The sequence below is a fragment of the Neopsephotus bourkii genome, unplaced genomic scaffold (assembly GCF_033783945.1).
Source record: "Neopsephotus bourkii isolate Nb327-2 ecotype Australia unplaced genomic scaffold, CSIRO-AGI_Nbou_v1 NB_936, whole genome shotgun sequence".
NCBI classification, from domain to species: Eukaryota; Metazoa; Chordata; class Aves; order Psittaciformes; family Psittacidae; genus Neopsephotus; species Neopsephotus bourkii.
Window position 1 is genome coordinate 1,307,936 of NW_026901430.1, and position 24,430 is coordinate 1,332,365.

Consider the following 24,430-nt stretch of genomic DNA (forward strand, 5'->3'; position numbering starts at 1 on the left):
CTGAGCATCTCTAAGCCAGAAAGCATACAAAAAGGAACTCAAGCTATCAGTTATATATTGTAATCTCAGTGTTTTCTGGACCACTCTTTTAACTATTTGGCACCTTTCCCCTGAGGAATAGATGCCTGGAGGTAGCAGCACTGAAGCCATTTAAGGATGAAGAGAAAGAAACACCTTTTGCCCATAGGCTTCAACTTGTAGTTAGCACAGTCCAACACTGACCATCACTGGAACAACTGCACCACAAACGCAAACAGCAGCTCGCACCCCCAGCACCCATGAGACAGGTTCTTCACAGAAAAGTATTTAACTTGCATTTGGTTCATTGGCTTTTATTTTAATTAAGCAGAACATTTTTCAGTGTTTTTTGTTGCTCAATTCCCTGTGCAATCTTTTATCCAACACTTCTCCATATAATCACACTTCTCTGCATCCATTCTCTATTGCTGAGGCAATGAAAGAGCTTAAGGGGGCTACTTGAGTGATCAATACTTCAGTAGATCTTCCATATGTTTTGAGACATGTGCCAACATTAAATAAAACTTTACACCACTGAAATACTTACCTCTGTATCTCTGCAGACCCCCAACAACATGACAGCAACACCTTGGGCAAATACAAGAAGAGACACCTACCCACTGAAGTGCACCCTGGAGAACATGTTTGACTGACATGTAACATGAAGATATTTCAGTTCAGGATATTCCACATTTATAACAGCTTGTACTCCCTGAAAATAAAAGCCTTGGTGGCTCACTCAGTGCTTGCATTGCTTACAGCAGTTTAGGCCTAAAGCCTAGCTTCTAATCCAGATAAAGCAACCATTGATTTCCTTGGATTTTCTTTCCCTATGCCAGCAGCAAAACTACAGATACCTACATATTAATTCTGCAGGAAACTCAAAATCTTTAAACCAAAGCAAAGCAAATTGAAAACCACTTTCGAGTGGAACTGCCAAGAGAGCCACAACAAGATCAGAGCATTTCATTAATGTTAAGATCTTTTACCACTGCTGTGGTTTAACCCCCACTGCAGCTCAGCACCATGCAGCCACTCACTTCCCCACAGCAGCACAGGGAGAGAATCGGAAAAGCAAAAGTGAGAAAACTCCTGCTTGAGATAAAGGCAGTTTAATGGGTACAGCAAAAGCTGCACTCAGGCAAAACCAGGCAAGGCATTCATTCACCCCTTCCAGGTGTTCAGCCATCCCCAGGACAGCAGGGCTCTATCACACGTAACAGTGACTTGGGAAGACAAATACCAACACTGCCAATGTCCCTTCTTCCTCCTTCTCCCCCAGCTTCCCATGCCGAGCATGATGCCACACGGTCTGGGACATCCCTATGGTCAAGTCAGGGTCAGCTGTCCCACTGTGTCCCCTCCCAACTCCTGGTGCACCCCCAGCCTCCTCACTGGTGGGGTCAGGTGAGGAGCAGAAAAGGCCTTGACTCCGTGTAAGTGCTGCTCAGCAGTAATGGAACATCCCTGTGTTATCAGCACTGTTCTCAGCACAGACCCAAACCATCACCCCAAACCAGCTACTGTGGAGAAAATTATAACTCTACCCCAGCCCAAACCACACAATCACCCTCTCAAAAACATCTACCCAACACCAATGGCTCATATTGTTCACAAGGCGATTTATGATATTGGAGGTTGCAGACATCAAATGAACTTAATTATGACCAGAGAGAGCAAGACATGACATTACCTGCAGGATGTTATTAGCCTAGGATGCTACTGTTTAGGCAGTGGCAAAAAGTGGCATCCTTGTTCAACACCAGGCAAAACAAGATGCCTCCCTCAAAACACTCCCTAGGAACTTTGGAACTCAGAAGGCTCAAGGAAAACAGTCCACCAATGGCAAGCAGGTTCACCTGGCCAGAACAGCTCCCCAGCAGGCAGCTGTTCTGCTCGAAACACGCTTTCACACCCTGGACCGCACACTTGAATGCTGCAAAGGAGGCAGCTGACATTAAGGCAATTCAAAGAGGATTCCTCTACAAAACAGGGCTGCACGTTATTCTTTTTTTTTTTATTTAGGTGAAAAAATTAGGCAGTGATCCCCTCATTGCTTAACATTTCAGAATATTATTAGGCCAAAAAGGCAGTAATCCTGTTGTGCTAGGTTCTGTATAAATGAGCTAGACCTGTCTCTCTTGTAATAATAACACAAATCATCACTATGTAACTACTCACCTGACATTCCTCACTTGCCTCTCAGGAGCTTCAAGACTAGGCTTTGTACCAGTCCATCACTGCAGAGTACTTGAGGGTCCCAGAAACTCTGGACACTCCTCCCATGTGTGTGTGCATGCAGTAATGTTGCAGCCCATTGCAGACACGAAGCTTCCTATGCACTGTCAGTGAAGTCCCCTTCAACCCATGCTCCTGGCCCCACAGATGACATCACATACTGCTGCACTATAAAGACATAAAGAAAGTAAATTCTTTTGTAAGTGTGTAAACATTTCCAGGAAAAAAAAATATCAAAAATGGTCTTACGAAGTCCAAGAAAACACAGCATCTTTACACAGTACACAGTAATCTGGGATCTTGTCCCATTGCTAATCCTTTTCTCCTTTCTATAGAGTAATTATGGACATAATTTCCACCTGTAGGATAAATGTCTGAAATTTTATCTAAATGTTTCTGCATTCTAAGGTCAAGAAAGCTAACAGAGACAAAGTGAAGGCGTTTTCTACTGCTGGATTACAAACCTGCAAAAACAAATAGAGGGAAAAAATACACCACGTGGCATGAACGTATGCAGGAACTGGCAAAAAACCTTTAACGAGCATTAGGAAAATATCCTTAAGCTGTGCTTGCTATATAAAAATTGATCAACTGAATATATATGTAACTGTATTTCACCATCCTGCATTCCCTGGATTTTTGAAAGCTACAATACAGTAAAACATTTAGCCTCGCTTGAAAAAGTTACGTGCTTCAGGGCTTTCTTCTGATCTCAGAAAATCTTTTACTTTCACGCCATTTGAATTATATTAAAACTCTTATTTAATTGTCACAAGGTGCTAAGGAAAACAGGTTCCATCGGTGTTATGTGCAGGTTTTCCCAAAACTTTTTTCACATTTCTACATCTACCACAGGAGGGAGCAAAGAGTCCACCTTCCTTCGATCTTCCATTCCGAAGAAGGGATCTAGATAAGCAGCACGATGCTATTACCTATGACCAAGTTCAGGCTAGGAGTTTAAAATGCTTTATACACCACACGTGTCCCCAAACAGTTAAAAGGGTCAGTTTTTTTGCTTTGAGAAAGGTGTTGCCTCGCATTCACACTGTGCAGAGCTCTCTTCAAAGCCAGCAGATGCTTCAAAATTCACCCAAGGAACAGAGTCGTATCACAGGCTGGTAAAATCAAGACAATCCTGATGGAAGGAAACCTGCAGCTTCATCACAGCAGTGTGAATAGGATGTCTGCAATAAACTGATAAGTATTCCCAACCATATCAGCTATGGGGGGCAGGCAGGGGACAGATGAGAAAAACTACACCCTTCTAACTGCACATAGTGCTTTTTAATGGCAGTGTGCTGTGATTTATCATTAAAAAACTATCAGAAAATAGCTCCCTAAAACAAAAAAATCCCCCCTAAATCTCTTCTGCTAGAACATACACGGCAACAAAGAGGGAACAAGTGCTCTGCATAGGAAAGTCTCCCTGCTTATTCCTTCCTTCTCTCTCTCCCCACCCCTACCAATATTCCCCTATCTTCAGAACTCTTTTTAGGTTCTACTGTTATGAACCTGAATAGTTATAATGATTAGAAATTAATCTCAAATCCAGGCAGTTACAGGTTGCTGCTGAAGTATCCAGATGAAATATACATTGCCAGGTAATCCAGATGCAGATTTTCTAGAAGGAGGAGAGAGTCCTCTGCTTCACACTTACCTTCCTCTCAGATAAGGTTATTTGTGGAACTATCCAACTCTTTCCTCAGATCTAGGCTGCACTGGTGCTGTCATTCACAACTAGTTTCCAACATGCAGATGAGAGGTTGGCTCAGTTCAGGTCTCAGCTACTTAGCTGATTCCTTCTGGTAATGCGCTCCATTCCAGTTCCACAAAGCTACTCACAGAGTAATCTTACGCAGCCTCTGCTGTTCAGAAGTGGTTCGTAAAATAAAGAAGCCAAGTGACTAATGCCAATATCTCTTCCATGCTTTCAATCTGTTGAATCAAGTCACAGACTCTTCACAGTTTAAAACAGTAAGCAGGTGCCCTTTTGTTTGTAATATCCCTGTAGACTCCCCAGAGGTCAGCTTGGCTGTAGACCACAGGTACTTCCCTTTGCTACAGACAGCAGCTGTCACAAACATCATCCATGGCAGACTCCAGCTGCTGACGGGTACCAAGTATGCTACAGTTCAGAATGACACGTTTGCAGTTGAACACAAACCAGGTTTGATTCCCCTCACACTTGCACCATGATGAATCAGAAGCAGAACTACTGTCAGCAGAAAGGTGCTCCAAAATCACCCTTTTACCAAATGCAGGGCTCTCCAATCTTTAAAAAGACAAGAATGACTCAGAGAAGCCGTTCACAAACCAGTGCAGGAACCTCACTACAACTACATCTGTTTTGTAGTGAACTTCTCAGCTATTCAGAAATGGCCATGAGCATACAGGCATGCTAAAAGAAACATACTGCTGCAGACTCTCACCTACTTATAGGCTGCTCCACTTACGATTTTGTCAGGAGAACAGATGCAGACACTGAGGATTTCTACAGTTACACCTACTCTTACATTTTTAGTCTATTAAAGTGGGTGCGTTAAAGGGACAGTTTGATAGTTTAAGCAATTACTTCATATACATAGAACAGCCCATGACTTCTCCTACAATATTCCATCTCTCTGTGCCTCAGCACCCCATAACAAATGATGGCAACAGCAAAAAATATTATGAAGAAATTGTATAAAGCAGCAATCACTTACTCTATTCATGAAAGAGTGAGCCAGAGATTAACATCAAGACTGTAGCAGATCTTGCACATTACTGTACAGTTCACAATATCACACAATCACACAATAGTGATCTTGCACATTACTGTACAGTTCACACTCTTCGAAGTTGAGTGATTTCAGTACCTGCAGTGCTGGGGAAGAACTGGGAATCTCCGTATCTGCAAAAAGACATGGACAACACTGAAGAACACATCTGGCAGAGACACATTTGTAAAGCAGTCATGATGATTAACCTGCATGCAGAAAGAAAACAAAACCAGATTTCTCAGTGCTCATTGGGAAGCAAAGGCAAGTTTATATTTAGCGTTTAAAAAGGTAAAATGCTAAGGCTATATTCCATAAGCACAACCCATTTTACAATCATAAATGGGTAAATGTTGACTATGAAGTATTTTAACCTTATTCAGCTCTCCCAGAGATAATTTACCAGCAAAGTCCAATACTTAGCAGACAGTATGACTATTCCCCATGCATGAGTACATGAGGCACAAGTATCTTGAGGTTTGTCCTAGAGGCCAGCAGAGAAACCAGGAACGTGTTCTTCCAAATCCAGTCCAACATTCTATCCAGTTAGTCTCTACACAAAGTAATTAAGAAAAAGAGAGTAATTTTCACTCTAGGAATGTGCAGCCATGAGAAGAGGACTGACATCCCTCAGAAAGAGTCAAAGCTGAACCCTTTAACAAAGACACTGGCTTGCTAGCCTATTATTTGACACTTTGTCTTAAGAATACCAAGAAAAAAAATAGAGTTGGTTTTACTTCTCCTTGGACTTGCTGCCCCCAGGCTTTTAAGATTTTCTCCATAAATACAAAGTCTAAAAACTTTCAGAAGTGAAAACATACGTTCTTTACTTTCTAAAAGAGATGAGAGTCTCATGTAATTATGACCCCAAAACGGGTGGCTTTAGAAGACCCAGTAAATATTACAGTATCACAGCAGCATTGCCAGAGGTACCCATACAGCAAAGAGCTCTTTGCTTTTCACCTAGAGGTGAAAAGCATATTATATTTGTATATGTATATATACATAATTTATATTGAGAGGCAGTGTATTACAGCAGCTGCTGAAAGAACACCTAGTGCAGTGTTTAGCTTGTTCAAGGTGTCTCTTACAATACATTCATATGATTTCAACAGGAACTTCTTACAACCTCTTACATGCCAGCCCTTTATGAATAATCTCTTTCAAGAACCACATGTACAAAGGGAAGGCTGAAGCCACTTTATTTGCCTGCATAGAATAAAATGCCTGTGCAGGAAATACAATACAGATCTGAAATTAAGACTGCGAACAGATTTAGATGGGGACACAACAGTTGGGTACCTGCTCCAGGCTGGCTGGTCAGAATGAGCACAATGACAGCTGTGTCCACCATCTCAGAACAATGGCTTCTCCAGAATTAGTCAACAACACCCCAATTCTTATCTCATTTGTTTTCCAACTAATATTTTACTCTGCTCCTGAATATGCATCACAGAAAGGGAAGCTGATTTGCCATGTACTGTGCACACATTTTTTCCAAGCAGTCAGGTATGCCTAATCAGCAAAAAGCACCTACATTATTTTCAGAAGTTATTAACTGAAATGGGAAGCCAGCATACTGTGATTCCATTACAAAAGAGTTACTGCACTCAAGTGCAGCTGGTATAATAAGTATCAATTGCTTGAGAGAACCTAGATATGCCAGCTACAGCTCTGTCCCACAGCACTGAGACTTGCAGTTCCCCAGTATTTACAGGATTGCCACACATAACATAGATTTAAACCCATAAAGAGAGGTGCTGATCTTCAAGTTCACCCAGATCTTCATGCAGCTGTGTAAAGCAGAAATACAATGAAAGAGAAATTGCGTTAATAAGAATATGAAACAACCTGGAGATGTACATTAGCATTAAAGATGTTCTGCACCTTCCAGGATCTGCTTCCTAGAACCAACCAAAGTTGACTCAGAGCTCCCATCACAATAACTTCTGGTTTATCCAAGTTCTGCACTTCAGTCTCCAGTAAGTAGCCATCCGCTTTCTCCAAGCCAGGAAAGGGCCATGCTGAGCTGTCAAACTAGCTCCTTGGGCATTTTTAAAACAATTTTTCCTGTTAACTTTGTCACATATTTTACCTCAGAACTTCCTTTCAGTATAAACATAGACAGACTTTGTTTCTAAGCCTAAGTATTAAACTTCATTAAAATACATTTATGTGCATAAAGCACTATAAACCATTGTGCACCAATGCACATAATCAACATGTCCTTAAAATAAACCAAAAAAACCTTTCAAGCCCAGCAAATGCCAGTCTCCCTCACGCAGCTGGAACTGTGAGTTCAGCCACAAACATACATGGATGCTTCCTGTCATCTTTCAAGGACTTTATGGACAAGGTCAGCTTTACAATTCATCTCTCACATTTTACTTTACATGGAAGCCAAAGAAAATGAAGAAAGCAGTAGCAACAAGGTTGGTTAAACATGAAATTATGAGCACATCATTTAGAACACACTCTTTTAAGGGCACTTTCCAATGTCATTAGGCAGCAGCTACAACACAGCTTGCCCAGCTCATGACAAGACACAACTGAATTCCAAAATACCAAGTCAAAAGTCAGTCAGCCTGAAGATACCCAAAAACAAAAATGTGAGGTGGGCTGACCTTGGTTGGACACCATGTGCCCACCAAGCTGTTCTATCGCTCCCCTCCTCAGCAGGACAGGAAGGGGTTTGTTTAGAACACACAGAAGTATCAAAACTCGGTCATTTTTGGCTCTGGGAGATCTCGTTGGAATCCCTGGGCCTGCTCTCCAAGATTCAGGGGTTTCTCCTTGGGAAAAGACACATGTGCAACTATAACCTGAGAAGAAAGCAAATCACAGGGTATTCCACAACCAACAGATTCCTCAATCAGGTTCTGGCAAAGCTTGTGGCCAGAGGAAGAAGTTAGATGACTCAAATCCAGCTTCTTGGAATTGAAAGAAACTCTGTTCTAGACATTTGCTTCATAGTATGCATAGAACCACTTTCTTTCCACCACAAACGAGTCCCTAAGCCTTTGAACACAGTTAAGGTCTTTGGTATGTGCGGAAAAAGCTGCTAAAAATTACAAATCCAAGCAGAGAAAACCATGGCAGTGTCCCAAGATGTTTAACTACCAGTGAGTTTGTTATTTAAAAGTGTCTAGAGAATTTCTAGGGGAACATAAGGAAGAACAGGCAGAGGCCCAAAGACCTGTTTGGTCAAGGAGCACAACATGGACAACCACATGCACCCCATTGTCGTTCTTTGAAAGAGAGCACTGAGCACAGCTAGTAAACGTTAGTGATTTAACCTAGACTTGTGCAGGACGGGCCTATGACCTCTGCACTCTACTACTCTCATACCACATCCCAATACTGCTATGATATACTCAGACATTTTTCCTCTATCCACCATAACTGAATTACATCTTTCTATCACTGCAGGTGACCATGCATACTCTGCATAATTTAAACATGCTTAGTTTGTCTACTTCAAGCTTTTATAATTCAAAAATATTAATTTCTTCCTGTAAAACCTAACACCTTTGAAGCACAAAACACACGTACTTTTCCAGTCATTCAGAATGATTGAGCATTAAATAGCTCAGAAGCAAATGTGACAACTGAAGGAATTCCTGAGATCCAAATTCAAAAACTTCTGCACCTCCCAAAAGAACTAGGGATGCAATCCAAACAGGAGGTTTTTCAGCCACTCTGTAGACCAGTTTTAGTCACTCCCAAAAGGCAAAGCCAATACATGTACAATACTTCAGCTACTTCAGCACACACATACTGGTTACCTGCTAGTGAAAGCAGTCACTTAAAGCCATAGGAAACACACATCTGACTGTATGTGAACATGGAGAAATTATCTCATTTTGCTTGACCTGTATGAGGAAAAAAAGAAAACCAAACCCAAATCCCACATATATTTAACATAAGCTCTTCTGTGTCAAACAGTGCTGAGTTCCCTCACCCAAAGGACCACTTTGACACCACCCAGTGAATTTATGCAGCAGGAAGCCTTTGTCCATAGCAGGGAATGTTGGTTTCCTTCAGTATTGCCATGTAAACTCATGGCAGATGGAGAAGACTGTTTTTTTCCCTCCACTCTAAGTTTAAAGGGTGCACGTGCCCATGCCACACACCTCCAAAAGGCTAGTGTTTTCCACATGTAACTTGAAAAGCAAAGATGATTTCCAAACCCTCTCCTCTAAAATGGGCCAGCTGAAAACTACAGCCATGTTTGGGGATGCAGGAGTTCAGTTACATGACCTCTCTTTGCCTTCCTGTGCCCTCCATAGCATTTACCACTATTATATGGCTCTGCAACCTTAGTTCTCCTCTGATGACATGGGTCTACAGACAGAAGCCAAAGAGGTCTGCCTCAAAATGCTGCCTGAGGTTTGAATCTCAGGGTCAGGATCTGAACAGGACAAGAATATGGAAAAGGTCAAGAAAATTCTATGTTTAAAAAAAAACAACAAAACTTTCTGTAAATGTTCCCCTTAAAAATAGTCACCTCTCACAAAAGCAGTCTACTTTTTCAAGATTTAGCATTGCAAATGCTTTCCCAAGGCTTCTCAGGGAAGGTGTTGCAGGAATGGGTTCATGCAAGTATTGCTTCAGGCTAAACACAGTTCTTGTAGTGAAAGGAATAAAGTTGAGGGCTAATTCAGTGAAGAGCCTTGTGGCAGAGCAGTGAGACAGCAAGAAGAGGTCTGTCAGGAACATTAAAGCATTCACATAACCCCAGTGAGGTAAGAGGAGAGGAGGACAAAAGAAATAACTCATTTGTTTGTGGACTATGATGACAGAAGGAACCAAAAGGTTATTCAACTAAGCATCTTCATTAGGGACTGTAGTGGTAGGAGAAGGGGTAATGGGTTAAAACTTAAACAGGGGAAGTTTAGATTGGATATAAGAAGGAAACTCTTTCCTCTTAGGGTAGTGAGGCACTGGAATGGGTTGTCCAGGGAGGTTGTGAATGCTTCATCCCTGGCATTGTTCAAGGCTAGGTTGGATGAGGCCTTGGGTGATATGGTTTAGAGTGAGGTGTCCCTGCCCATGGCAGGGGGGTTGGAACTTGATGACCTTAAGGTCCTTTCCAACCTAACTATTCTATGATTCCATGATTCTACCTTGTATAAAACACGTCACAGACTGAGGAAGCATCTCCTTTATGTCTTCAGCTAAAACGTAAACCATCCAGTCTTAGTGCAAAGACAGAGAACCCAGAACTTCACCAGCTGTGTTGTTTTAGCTATACGCACACGCACTTTTAAATCTAAGCCTCATTTCTAACCTAAATTCGTCTGGCTTCAGCTTTCAGCCATTTATTTTTTTAATTTATTTTAGGCCTTTTTCTGCTGCACTCTCTGTAAGACTCTCCAGAAACTGGTATTTCATTCTCATCCCCCAAAATCTGGACCTCAGGATCAAGTCATTTTGTTATATAATTTATGTCAGTCTCAAGCAGTACACCACAGCAAAATCACAGAACTGCTGGAAGTCTCTCTGCATAGGAAATACTTTTTAAACCTCCTGTTGACAAATCATTGCTGCAACAGCACTGACAACAGAATTCTAGAAGGAGTGAAATTAAGGCTCTCCAGGGGAAAAAAGGCTCGATTTTGCATGGGTTGTGCATTTCCCCTGCTCTTGTGGCCCACAGCACTTTGAAAGGTCGATTTTAAAAAGCTGAGTTCAACAAGTTTAAGTTTGGCAGAAGCAACAGAAAGTCAAACCCTACTGTCCCTTCTCTGTAAGCAAGCGAGTCCCCCTCACACTCTTGCCCCCCGGCAGGTGCTGTCACTGTCACTCCTTGCTCCTTGCTCCTAGCAGCAGCGCAGGGGCGAACGGGAGCCCCTGCCCAGCAGCAGGTCTCGATGAGCCGGTCGAGGATCTCCGCTATCCCCGCGGGTACCGGCACAACTCCAGCGCAGCCGCTCCAACCCCGCGCCCCCGGAGGAGGCTCTAACAGGCTATCGCCGGCCGGGAGCGGAACTGAGCGGCCGCACAGCGGTTTCGACCCGAGGGTCGGGCTCGGCCGCGGGTCAATCGTAGTCACCCGCCTCGGGGGGAGGCCGCAGCGGGCCCGGCCCCTGCGCGACAAGCGGGGCCCGGCGTGTCCCACCCCCGGCCTTGACGCCAGCGCGCTAATGAAATGCTAATGCCGGGGCGCGGAGCCGGGCGCTGCCCGCGCCAATAAAACCCGGCGCAGCGCGGGGGCCGTGCCCGCAGCCAGCCCGCAGCCATGCAGAGCGCGACCCCCGCCGCCCCGCCGGCTCTGCACCTCCTTACCTCCTACTTCATCGACAGCATCCTGGGCGCGGGCCGGCACGGTGAGGGGCGGCGGGGCTGGTGGCGGGCCGGGCGGGGCGCTCCCCGCTCTCGCCCCGGTAACTCCCCGCTTCTCTCTCCTCAGGCGAGGAGCGCCCGGCGGAGGAGTCGGTGGGGACGGGGCGGGGGGGGCGCCCGGCCGGCGAGGAGGCGGCAGCCGGCGGCGAGGCGCCGGGTCCGGCCAAGAGGAAGCAGCGGCGGTACCGCACCACGTTCAGCACCTTCCAGCTGGAGGAGCTGGAGCGCGCCTTCCGCAAGTCCCACTACCCCGACGTGTTCACCAGGTAGCGGCCGCCGGCGGGAGCGGGCGGGAGGACGGGAGGGGCCGTGCCGAGGCAGCGCGACAGCTAACGGTGTGCTGCCCCCGCAGAGAGGAGCTGGCCGTGCGGCTGGACCTGACGGAAGCCCGAGTGCAGGTGAGTACCGGGGCGCGGCGCCGCTAGACCCCTGCCCGCGGGGGCTCGATCCAGGTTTCAAACCAACCCCCCGAGGGCTTCATCTCCAGTCCTAGGCTGGGCAAGAAGTTAATAAGGGGAGGGGGATGTCGCGTGCCGCCCGTTTCGGTTAGTTCTTAAAGGACGCAGAAATGGACGAGTTACCTCAGCGACCGGCAAACAAACAGCGATTTAGGAGCATTCCCAGCCTGCCCTTCACACTCGCATGTGGTGCCGCCTTCGTGAGTCTAAAGGCAGGTGCTGTCTCCTGAGTTTTGAGATGACAAAAGCAGTATCAAAAGAAAGAAAAATGCCACGAAAGAGAAAGCCGGTTGGTTTACAGCATGTGAGGCGTTCCGGGGGGCATCCCGGTTATTTACCTGGGTTTCAGGACAGCTTACAGCTTTTTCTTGCTCTAACTTACCTCAACACAACAGTCATGCTTCTATATGACTGGTTAAAACAGATAAAAGATTAATCTGACATCCGTATGACAGTCAGGCACTGCCCAGCTGGGCTGTAATAATAGCAATGCTTGTAGGATTTCACCAGACAGAAACAGACACTGCTCATCTTGTAGCCTGCAGCTTTCTTAAACTACGAATGCACCTTGTGGCTTTTGCTGGCTCCAAGGGCTCATACCGAAGAGGTGTTGTTAAGAAGCAGTTTCTTCAGATTCATCTCCTGTATAAGCTAGAAATCCCTTTTTATACACAAACATTAACTTTTGTTACATTGTTTCAAAAGGTGTGAAGGCTTTCAAAGCATTTTTAAGCTCAAAATGACAATTGTACTAGATTTGTCTTGTGCTGCATGTACAGATGGAACTGCTGCTCCAGCAGAGTTTTAGATGCATGCGCACTGCTGCAAGGTAGGAAACGGTCAGAGCTACTCAGTGTGAGAGCTCGCTCACTCCGGCACAGCTTCCTTACTGTTGATGGCAGATTCTTGTTTGTCATTCTCCAGTCACTGAATCTGCAATGGTTCATTCCAACTAACATCTGTAAAGCTGTAAGATTTTTAACTTCTTCTTTTAATATGCACCATCTTCAAAGGGATGAGTGATACCTCATAACTGACTGGTCTGAGGGTACCTAGATGCACTTTTCAGTGCTCTTTTCTGGACTTGGAGGAAATGATGTACCCTCACCTACCACCACCAATCACTAAACTCTCTAGTCACTGAAATACCCCAATATCTGGCAATTACACATGACATCTACCAGTGGAAAGATCATGGGTAAACAGCCATTAACTCACCTGTTTCTGTACTGTTCACTCCGGGGTACTTGCTCTGTAGTCCATTTGACCTGTGAAGAATGGTGCGGTGATAGATGGCAAAGAGGAACTCTTCTAATGACTCATCTAAAAGAAATGGAAATGTTTAATGGAGTTAGGAAGGAATTAACAAATGGAATAGCAGAACGGATGTATCCTCAGTGGATGGAAGGAGCAGCTCCTTGTCAGATCTTAACACAAGTCTTCTTTGCATGAGCACAGTTTGTTAAGAGTGAACTTCCAGTGCACGGTGCCTCTACTGTGTATGTGTTCTTGTCCTGTGATAGATGGGGGACTACTTAGCCTGGAGGGAAGAGGATGCCTGGAACAGCTACTAGATAGATAGTGATGTACTGTAGTTAACAAGCTATCTTAATTCTCAGACACTTGCCTCCTGTGCCCATGTTGTTCTGCATGGTGCCCTGTGTGAAATGACTTCCACACCTTTCCCACGGTACCCCGCTAAATCAGCTGATATGAAATGTGGTATCCTTTTATTTACTCCAGTTTAGATCCAGGAAACTAATCTTACAAACCCTCCATCAACAGTTGAAATAGGGGCCAGCCACGATATTGTCCCTTACTCTTGCATTTTGAGTCCTATGTGAAAATTGAACAAATAAGACCAAAAAAAAAATTGCCCATTAACATATTCTCATTTTAGCGTGACTTCAAAGAGATCCCTCACCCAATCTCCATTACTTGCTTGTATGGAGGGAGATGAATCTTTGTATTCTTCCTTAACTTGGAAAGGGGTGGTCAGAGTCTGAAAAACCTTTTTATAACCTGAAGCCATGTTAGGATGCTCTTCAATTGTATTTGCATCTGTTGTTGCCATTCCACTTCTCAGAATTCATGTTGTTAGGATGGGAGAAAAATAAGACCAAGTTAAAGGTTGAAGGAATATCTTCTTTTCTAAATGTGAGGAGTAAAACATTACTTTGATATTTCAGTACCCAAAGCTGCATCAGTGTTAAAACATTAGCTTATAAATATAACTGATCTATTTTCTGATTATGATCCTATATCAGAAGCATGATGCAGTTAGTCACATTTATTTGTCTTTTTATCATCATTACCAATTACAGCAATTAAGTAGGATATATTTGTAAAGACCATTACAACAACAAAGTTGACAAATTTTACACCCTCACCTTTTGCTTTTTAAAAGTCCTAAATCTTATAAGGTACATGTGGTCCTAGTATGTACAAAAATAACTGGGTAATATTTTGCATACAATTCAAACATGATCACTTGAAACTCATCTTTGAGTATTAAGTACTGCATTTTTTTCCCCAAAGTAGATTACCACTGAAATTATAGTTGCACCATGAAAATCTTAAGACTGCTATAGCAGTATCTGTTATGTTTAGTTTGGTACTTAAAACGTGTCTGAAAATAGAGTAAAGGCAAGTTAAGCCTTTTATAGGAAGCAAAGGAAAACTGCTTAACAAAAGGTTCGAGATGACTAATCTGAATGTTAACAACTCTAATGTACGCGCTAGCTTTTGAAAGCTGTTTGTCATGTCAGTGTAAGGTATGAGGCATGCCTCTCCTCCTTTCATCACTTGCATTGAGGAGTTTGTACCAGTAAGGAAATGAAAGCCAGCTTTTTTCTAAAGATAATTATTATATATCTATGCTGGTATTTCCTTCCAGTTTGATAAATACCAAATCTAACAGATGACTAAATAAGTTTGGTTGTAAACCCCAAGTCACTTGTGGTATAAAAAAACGTTATTTTGTAGTCAAGGCACGTGCGTAAGTGATCAAATGGATCCACTTTAGGACAGCGGAAGCAGAAAAGCAGACATCTCGTTTCGTGTTAGGCTTCTTTAGGAAGAACAGATTGAAGAACTATGCTAAGATTTAGTAAGGCAATTAATACCTTTGCAGCATTTGTTTTATCCTTTTTAGAAAGCCTTTATCTGCACATCTGCAGTGTAAAGCAGTTCACTGCCTTTTTAATTGCGTTTTATTTTCATAGAAAGCACTAACACCTTCAAGTTGGTGATCTTTTCCTGTGAGATCTCAGCTAAGCTCCACTTATAAATATTTGGGGGTACCAATTAACAGCAATTTAAAGTCATCTGATCCCAGTAGTTAGGTTAATTTTTCTTACCAGAGCCCTGTCTTGGACTCTTGCAGGCCAAGTGTCTAGTCCTCACAGGCATAGCTGCCTGGTATTTCACTGATTCAGATATTCCTCTGTAAGACATCTGATCACTTACAGTCTGTGGTTGCTGGAGAAATGGTCAAAAAATGAGTCACAGCAGTCAAGAAGTACCAACTTCAAAATGCTGGTGTTCTGACTTTTCTTCTAAGGGCTCCTCCTTCTGCCAACTACCCGTAGAGTGACACAGTTCTGTGTTTCGGACATAACCAAGGGGTGTGAATCCCTCCTCCAGCAGGACAGCAACTTCCCTGTGGAAAGATAATACATGCAATGAAAGGACTAGATTTGTAATTCTTCAGCTGGCTCCCTAGAGCCCCGTAGCAAGTGCTTTGAAAGAGTAAATTGTTACTGACATAGATAGGAACAACATTAAACTCAGGGCAGCAAGGCTGTGGCACTCTGCAGGCTTCTGGTTTGGGTATCAGCACTCTGGTGTGGAGAGAGTTTCCTTCCATTATGCACTTCACATTATCTAAGCATCTGAAGGTAAGTTATGTTGCTGGAAATGGGTATAAGGCATGTCTGAGATTAAAGCAAGCAGTGAAGCTGGGAATCCCTAAAACCTGTTCTTTAGATGTTATGTAATAGAAATTTAAAACTATTTGAAAATATTTTTTACTGCAATACAGTTGCAGATACCAAAATGCAACTATTAAAGAAAATGGATCTGTAAAACTGTATCCAAATGTTTTTCATAATACAGATTTCTATAGAATTTTACTATTTCAGAAATATTAGTACCAAAGGAATAACTATTATTTAGCATATGTTGTAATTGTTTTCAGACTTGAATTTTTGCAATTTGATTTCATTATTTCAGTTTGGATTAGCGGCTTTGCTAGATTCTTACCTGCATTGTGTGCTAAAAGACCTTCATGTTTGAAGTTTACCTTCATAGTAAATCAGATGTAAATGTCAAAGTCATAATTCTGTACAGGACACAAGCTGGTCTTTCCAGTGACTCATGTTCCTTGTGCTACTGCTCTACCAAATACTGAATCCTGATTAGCGCGTTCAGGTATTATACATAGAATGTGCTTAAAAGCAGCTCACAATTTCAACCATAGTTGTATACAAGACTGATGAATAAGATTATGAGCCACAGCTAATGCCTTTCTTCCAAATCCAGATCCAGTTCAGAATCCACCTTCCATGGCCTCCACTGCAGAAGGGGCCAGAAGACCTGAGGAGCTGAGTACATTTGGGTGTTGAGTGTTCAACCTCAGCAGCATCCATTTCTGAACATCCTTAGTCTACATCTTCTATCTCTTGTTTTAGAGCTAATGCTCCTCACTTCTCTCTGCTACCACCATGGGTCTGAAAGGTTCTGCTCAGTGAATGCTAAAGAATAGGTGTGAAGGGTCAGTTTTCTGATCTGCAGATTCAATCAATTGAAGTCTTTAAACTATGTTTGATGGGCTGACAACCAGTCAGGCTTGAAGAGGCAACATACTCAAGAGCTTAATACATAAAACCAATACTAACTAAAGCCCCTTTAGGAACAGCTTGATACCCTGGTCTAATGGTGCTTAACTAGTTTTTCTAGTTTAGTATTAGCTTTCACTGCAATTCAGATAATCATTTCCTGTAACTATATGCTGTTTGCATTCATAGTAGATAACAAAAGCTTCTCATTTTACTTTTGAATCCCCTGTATAAAAATGTTCAGCTATCAAAATAAAAAGCACACACCAGATATTTGGCGTACTTACTCTTACAGTCGTAATTAAGCTTCTTCCTGAGGTGTCTGCACAGAAGTAGCCACCTCTTGAATGGCATTGTTGAAATTTAATTTTCAATAGCTTATGAAATGTAGAATGATGATTTTTAATAACTGATCATGAGTTCGCAGGTGATAGGTCTGTGTATTACAGTGGCTTTAAAATATATGGGACTATTCTGTCAGAGCTAAAGTGTACTCAAATTTGCCATATTTATTACTTTTTACTTCTTGGTAAATCCACTGAGAATTTATAAATGGATCTTTCATATTAAAGAAGTGCTTTTTGGTTTAACAGTAACTATTTTGCTGCCTCTATCGCTGCATGCAATAGTAGCTGGTGAGACAAACTGCAGAGTAAGTTCAGCTAATGCCTTTATAATTTCTTACTGAAGGTCTGGTTCCAAAACAGAAGGGCAAAGTGGAGGAAACGTGAAAAAAATGAAATTCTGGGGACTGTTCCAGGAATCTCCGTAACGCACCCACTTGGTCTATTTTTGGATGTTCCACTGAGTCATTCTCCCCTCCTAGATCACACGTGGAGGTCAATGCCTCTTTCAACACTGGCTGTGCCATCTGTGTCTCCAGCCTTTAGTCCTTCAACCTTAGGGCCATTTGGCCTCAGCAGCCTTACCTGGACTTCTTTCTTCAGAAATCCTATTTTAAATCCACATTTTGGAAGGTATAGAATTTTTTTTTTCTAAATCTCAAAAGTGTTCAAAATTGGTGCATTTTTGTTAGTTTGATACATGTTCTCAATAAACACACTCCCATAGATAAGCTTCCTAAAATGGTGTTAGTTCCTGCGTAGAATCAGGAGATTAGAAATAGCAAGATTTAGTTTAAGTCATGCTAGTAAAAACTTAACATGTTATTCATCTTTGAAGAATAATTGTGCATATTTACTGAAATTTTGGGCTCATTGAACTTACACTGCTGTAATGTAGATGGCTCCAGCTCCATCCTTACCTCACAGGCTGATCCAGATTACACATCATGAAGATGTGACTGCAGACAGAGTGATTTTACAGAATAAAGGTGTTAGACGTTTCTCCTCAGGAGACCTGAGGCCTGGCTACAAATGCAAGTGACACAGCTCTAGAGAGATGGAGAAATCTTCTCAATTTGTCTAAAAGCCAATCCTTTTCCCTGGGCAGCTGATGTGTTCTCTAACATGCAGAACAAGCCCACAGCAACCCTCCTTTTCTTTCTGTATAGTCAGACACCTAGAAATCCAGCTGTACCTGCTTCTGGGCTTGCTTCCCTGGCAACTTAAAATTTATCAGCAAAATGCTGCTACTGCTCTAGTGCACACCATAAGAGAGGGAAAAAGGGTTTGTGTATATATAAGGGGTGTGTAGATATAAACATACACATAAAAAAAGACAGCACTTTCCTCTTGCTGAAATTACAGTCTGTATTATAGTTCCACATTAGCAGACAAACAAATGCTGCTTTTCACATGGAATAAACTTGTCTGAACAAACTGGCCACATAAGTAGCCAAATAAATTGGTCTTTTTACGAGGTGGTTTACTGCTTTCACAGAACAGGCTGATCTATAGCATCCAAAGTTTGCTTAGAAAGGATTCAGCATTAGGAGTTAAGTAAATGGTAGCTGTTCTAGGTTTCTGCATGCCATGACAGATCATCTCATTTATTTTACTTAAAGTGTTTGGGTTTTGTTGGGGGGAGGATGTTTGGGGTTTTTTTAAGGGCAAGACACTATACTGTAAAAATAAAGTTAAAATACATTAATGAAACATACATCTGGAAGAAACTGGAAATTTTGGCACAATCTTCTCTAATACTTTGGGCGGGGGGAGGAAGCTGCAACTCAGTATGTACTTGTTCTACAAAACAATTCTTAATTTGGATAATATTGACTTCTTTCAAATACAGGTTTCTGAATGCTTTAAATCCTCTCATGACAACAGCTTCAGTACTAATGAAAGCTCCTGGACCCCCGTCAGACCCTGCTCTTACTGCCTTCACTGATCCAGCAGCAGTTGAAAGGAAAACGTCAAGCATTGCAGCACTAAGACTCAAAGCGAAAGAACATTCAGCACAAATCCCTCAATTAAACCTCATCTCCAGTCTTACAAACACTAACAAAGAACTTTGTTAGGAGCTCTCCCACAGTCTACAGCCACGCAGGAGGAAGTGAATGCCTGCTCCAACCAGTAGCTCACAACAGACACACATATTTAAAAAAAAGAAAGAAAACACACACACAGAGCTGTAGTTCCTCCATTCTCAGTAATGGACTGAAAGGAAATAACCCCACTAAAAAACTGGTTTCCTTCGTTACAACATGAAATCAGGTAGTAAAATTGGCTTGTGGCATTTCTAACAGTACAGAAATAGCAGCAGGAACTACGTCATCTTTGTCATTCACGCTAATGTGAATCTGAAGCTTTGAAATCCCCAAATTCACCAGATGCTAGTCCAAAGGTTCAAAATTCTTTGTAGTAATAAGCAGTTTTCTAAGCAAGTCTTAACTCATTTCTCAGGAGGAACTCTTACATGCAATACTTGAGACGTAAGAATAAGTACACAGTTACTAACTTTGAGACCATGCTTCATGTTGAAGTGCAAATGCCAGTGAAATCTTGCATTTTAGACAGACTTAGCAGGAATAAGATGGGGACTGTTTTCAGTCAGGCAGTTGGTTTCAGAACTAGGTTTGTGTAAAGGGTACCTTACTTCAAACTAAAAAAATAATAATGTTTGCTTTATGTTCAGTTTTAATAATTAAAGAAGTTTAAGCTTTGTATATGAAAACTGTATCCTGTGAAAGTAGGTTCTCAATGTGCAGTAAATTGTGTGTAGTTCTCTATGTATGTATATATGTATCAATAAGTAGCTCACAGCTGTAAATAGGAGGTTGCTGAATACTTTTAGCATGATTACTGGCACATCTTACCAGAACAGTAAGTTAACAGATTACTTGTGCATTTCCAGACATTTCATGCTTTGAGTAGATTCAGAGTTGAAGTGAAAACTAAACACAAAGCGTTAAACTCTTCCTTGGACTGATGTTAGAACGAGTGAAAACAGAGGCCTTACTGAGCATAAGTCTGCAGTTCACCAAACCCCTGTGCTCCCTACTTGGCCCCAGGTCATTTTAACATTTCTGCGGAATTTCCCCATGCAGGGAATGAGACTGAGACCATCTCTCTCATCTCCAGCTCTGATGCTTTAGTGTAAAGCGAGGGTAAGTACTATCCTCCTTTTGCAGCTAACTCGCCTACCTCACAGGGCTGTTGTGAGGACTGATTAAACAAACATGACACTGTGCAAATGGCAGAGTTATACAAGTGCTAATTGTTGCTTAGCAATTACAAAAGCAAGGCCAACAGCTGACTACACATAAAGATTACCTTTCCCATATCTGTAGCATGGTCCAAGCAAGGGCTGTCTCAAACACATTTACACTGAGAAGATTTCATATATTTCAGAACTTCCTACTCAAGGTAGCGCTGGGACTACTTTTAAGACTACACAGATGTTTTCAAGGCTACAGTTTGAGCCCCAGATGCTTAATTGCTGCTTCTGGAGACTCCTCTGAGCTTGTACTTAACTACCCAACAGTTTGCTGGATCAGACAGATCAGTTTCCCATTTTCTCTGAAATACTAGCAGCTGTGATGGCTCTTGGGTCATAACCTACCACAAGACTGGAATTATTTCTGGGTTTGTGTCCCTCAGGTAGCAAAAGGTGGTGGGTTTTTACTGTTAGGAAAAGTAAAGCTTTCTACCCAAGTTACACCAGGCCTGCTGTGTGGGTCAAGCAGAGTAGGAGTCTAACCAGGATCTCACACAAAATCTGTGTTTCTTCCACAACTATTTGCTTCCATTGATAGACTCTCACAGCCCAGGCTGTCAACTGGCAGCACAACACAGTATCTGCTCAAGTGCTGAGTTTGTTTCAAATGAACCTTTTAAGTAGGTTAATGGCTTGAAAACTAATTACACAACTCATGTTCTATTCTGTACAAGCTTCTGTGGCGTCTTTCCTTGCCATCAGTGTCTCTCTCTTGCAATGCAAGGAAATGCTGCAGGAAAGGAGACTGTGTCACTGTTTCATTTAAAGTAATAGAAACTGTCCTGCATTTGCCACGAGCCACCCAGAAAAGAGCTCTGCAATAAAAATAAAACCTAGGTATTTCTGCCAAATTATATTCCTACACAAAATCACCAGAAGCATCATGTGAAAAAGAACTGTTGAAAGCTGTTTTAATACACTGCATGAGAAAATAGGTTCTATGTAATCGCGAAAATCATCATCATCAGTGACAAAGATCTCACTTGGGGGGGAAGGGGGGCTGTGTGTCAAATTTGCAAGATAAAATTCCCTTATTTTCAGCAGTTACATCACAGATAACTTTTGTCTATTCATCTATCAAAGTTTTTCCAGTAGCTATGGACAGAAATCATTTCAGGGACAGCAATTAACACACAGAGGCACTCATTTGCACTGCAGCTCATGCCAGAACTAGGAACTGCTACCCTTACCCAGTACACACAGCCCCCTGAATGCCTCTCTGAGTTGGCTCCTAAACCCCTGCCAGACTGATTTGGTGTTGCTCTTTCCTAATTCTCCTTACCAGAGGGCATCTTTCCTCCAAGACACCCTCCTCTCCTGAAACCACAGCCAAACACCTTCTTGGTACCACCCCCCTGCCACAGCAAAGCCTCTGCTTTGTGGCCTCTGCTTCTCCAGAGACTGTCACACCAAGGCAGGGGCAGTCTCACTTTGGCTCTGTAGCTTCAAGCTACTCCGCCCTATTTGATACATGACAGAATAGCAAAGGTAAGTACATTGCCTACCTTGCTATATCACTGATTAAATAAATATGAGCTGCCATTGCTGTGCCATTTGGGTGGAAGACTGTGTCTGCAATCATTATCGTTTCCCAATGGGTACAGGTAGAGAATACAGCTTACTGTTTCATCTGGCTTTAGTCTGAAATGCAGACAGGTTTTCTTCAAGCTGACTTCACCTTTTCCTGCTTTAATGAGTTCTTCCAAGAAAATTCCATTATTTCAATGCAAATCAAAAAGCCAGGGGAGAGCTAATGTGAGAGTTACTTATATACTGAAAATAAATATGCAGGACAACACCCAAAGTCATCTTAGGAATCAGAGTGTGCCTGTAACCAAAACTCAAGAAGCTTTATATGCTAGTTGTTACTATCTTATAAGGAAATACATATCAAGGGAAGAAGGCTTACTTATTCAGTCTGTTATAAATAAGGAAGCTTAATTACAATATATTGTGAATATAGTATTAAAATTACATTTAAAAAAAATGTTGGGGAGCATTCAACTGAAACACTTTCAGCCTAGTTTCCTTGCTATCCATGGGTCAACACTCCTGCCAAGAACCAAGCAGTGACATTTTCTTTCCTAGCTTTTCTCAGGACAATGAGGAGAGCAGCATCGTACATTCTGAGCAGGACAGCCGTTTTACAAAGAGTTTCTCACACTGAACATGGCAATTATTTCCCGACACTTTATCTTGCCTTATGTACTAAATTCTTTAGTCCTAATTTAGACAAAGCCTGCACTGACCTGGATTAAGTCTGTAAGATCTGACCCTGTACCTCTCTTCTGAATAGAGAACAGTTGCAGCCCAGTTCTTCTCTGGGTGATATCAAGATGGTTTCCTGGCATAGGTTTCAACTGCAGCAGGCCTGGAGCCCTGGTTGTTTTACTGGTTTTGTCTGCTTTTTCCTGGAAGCAAACATGTAGCAGGGGATTTTCAAGGCAGCAGAGATCTGAATAAACCACCATCCCCATTCACCTCCTACAGCCACTAGCCCACATGGAAAGAAAGAAAGAAAAACCAATCTCCAAATTAAACCTCTTGACATCATGTCACAATTTCTGAGGTGTTTTGTCAGGAAATTCTGCAGCACATTGGGATCTCTTCAAGAAACGTTCACAAATATTTCTATTGGAGCGCTCACATTTGGCTAAATTGTCAAGTTTGTTCAGTTTGTTCTGTGCCCCAAGTTAGGTTCTGATAAGAGGGCATTGGGTAAATTTCCATATTTGCAGTGACATAATATCATCAGAACCTTGACCCCAAAGAAAGAACGATTTTGTTGGGGGAAAAAAAAAAGCAGAATAATAGGCCAGGTGTTTGAAGAAAAGACAAAGAAACAAGCACAGTAGGGTGTTCTGACTCACAAGTCGGTATTGAGAGAGAAGTATTCATGAAGAAAATTAATTTAAGAAGTATGTAGTTCAGGTTCTGAGCCCATAAGTTCCTTTCAAAAACAGATTAGTGATTAAAAACTTTTTTAGTCTAGCAATCTCTTAAACAATTAGCACAGTAATTGGAAAGGGACTACAAATTCAAATCTAGATGGACATAAAAGAGTTTCCCCATAGAGCTTTGCCTTGGTTCTGTGGGTAACTGGCATGCACCTGCCTTTACCATCAGTGGGGCTGAAATACTGAAGAAGTGCTCTGAATAGGGATACAAATGCCCCAAACAGTAATGCCATACAAATTACTTAATTCATGTAAAGTAGAAGTAATTGTATTGATTATGAATGTGTGAGCGACTCCTTTATTTCAAGTTACATGAGATGTAAACCACCAGCTTGCAATGGGTACTCACTGCAAATTTGACAACTGTAGGGTGGGATGTTCCTTTTATTCCTTATTCTGAACAATAAACTCAAATGCACTGCTGCATGGAAACAGAGACGTGCTGCCTTTCATCGACACCAGGTAAATAAGAATTTCTCTGTAGAAATTCTCCAGCCAGGTAATAATTTTGCTCCACTTGTTCATTCTGCAAAAGATGCCTGAAATCAAAGGAGAAGGAAGATAAGGGAGAAACATCCCCAAACTTCACATGTTTTGCCCCAAGGCAGAACATGTTTTTTTCTGTTTGCTGTTACTGAGATTTTAAACACTTGTTCATATTCAACCCTGTCATTAAATGCCATGGATCACAGTTAGACACAGCCTACACTGCCAAAGAAAATAAGAAGGGAAAAAAAAAGAGAGACGGGGGGGGTGTTCATAGTGCAACCCTGCTATTGTAATTGTACTTACAGTAGACGTTTGAGCTCTGGCTTCCCAAGAAGCTGTATGAACTAGACTGACAGGAAGAAGCCTGTGATGCTATGCATGCGACCTATATTCACTTATTGAGCTATACAACCACACAAACAGCATAGAACGCAATCAAGGAGAGGACATTTCTATAGACCTTATATCCAAACAGCTCTACCTATGGATTACAAAGAAATCAAGCTAGTCTGCACGGATCTACATGAAACCAGCCCCACGCCTCTGAGCCCCTCCGTGGCTGCAGCCTTGCCAGGAACACCGGCTCCTTGGTTCCCCCTATGGCCGCAGGGCACCTTCCCCTCGGGCCTGCTGCGCCTCCTCCATCCCCCTGCTCACCCGCCGGTGTCCCGGGGCTGTTCCTCACACTTCTCCCCTCACTCCCGGCTCTG

The 24,430-nt window shown here is 42.4% G+C and overlaps 1 protein-coding gene and 1 long non-coding RNA gene across 4 annotated transcripts; one reads left to right on the forward strand and one right to left on the reverse strand.

Moving 5' to 3' along the window:
- Positions 1 to 1,967: 1,967 nt before the first annotated feature.
- On the reverse strand, positions 1,968 to 5,958 carry LOC133214829 (uncharacterized). The gene is made up of 4 exons (XR_009726242.1): positions 5,843 to 5,958; positions 5,112 to 5,146; positions 3,914 to 4,191; positions 1,968 to 2,424 (listed from the first exon to the last, which is right to left on the reverse strand). It is a non-coding gene; the product is annotated as an uncharacterized LOC133214829 (long non-coding RNA).
- Positions 5,959 to 11,127: 5,169 nt separating this feature from the next.
- On the forward strand, positions 11,128 to 20,256 carry ESX1 (ESX homeobox 1). 3 transcript variants are annotated; one of them, XM_061358024.1, is made up of 5 exons: positions 11,133 to 11,341; positions 11,425 to 11,623; positions 11,710 to 11,755; positions 17,344 to 17,630; positions 18,850 to 20,256. In XM_061358024.1, exons 1-5 carry the CDS (start codon positions 11,254 to 11,256, stop codon positions 19,073 to 19,075), a joined length of 846 nt encoding a protein of 281 aa, XP_061214008.1. In that variant the 5' UTR covers positions 11,133 to 11,253; the 3' UTR covers positions 19,076 to 20,256. The 3 variants fall into 3 exon arrangements, with proteins under 3 accessions (XP_061214010.1, XP_061214009.1, XP_061214008.1); XM_061358026.1 differs by lacking the exons at positions 17,344 to 17,630; positions 18,850 to 20,256 and adding an exon at positions 16,358 to 17,337 and having other exon boundaries at positions 11,128 to 11,341; XM_061358025.1 differs by lacking the exon at positions 17,344 to 17,630 and having other exon boundaries at positions 11,129 to 11,341.
- Positions 20,257 to 24,430: the final 4,174 nt, after the last annotated feature.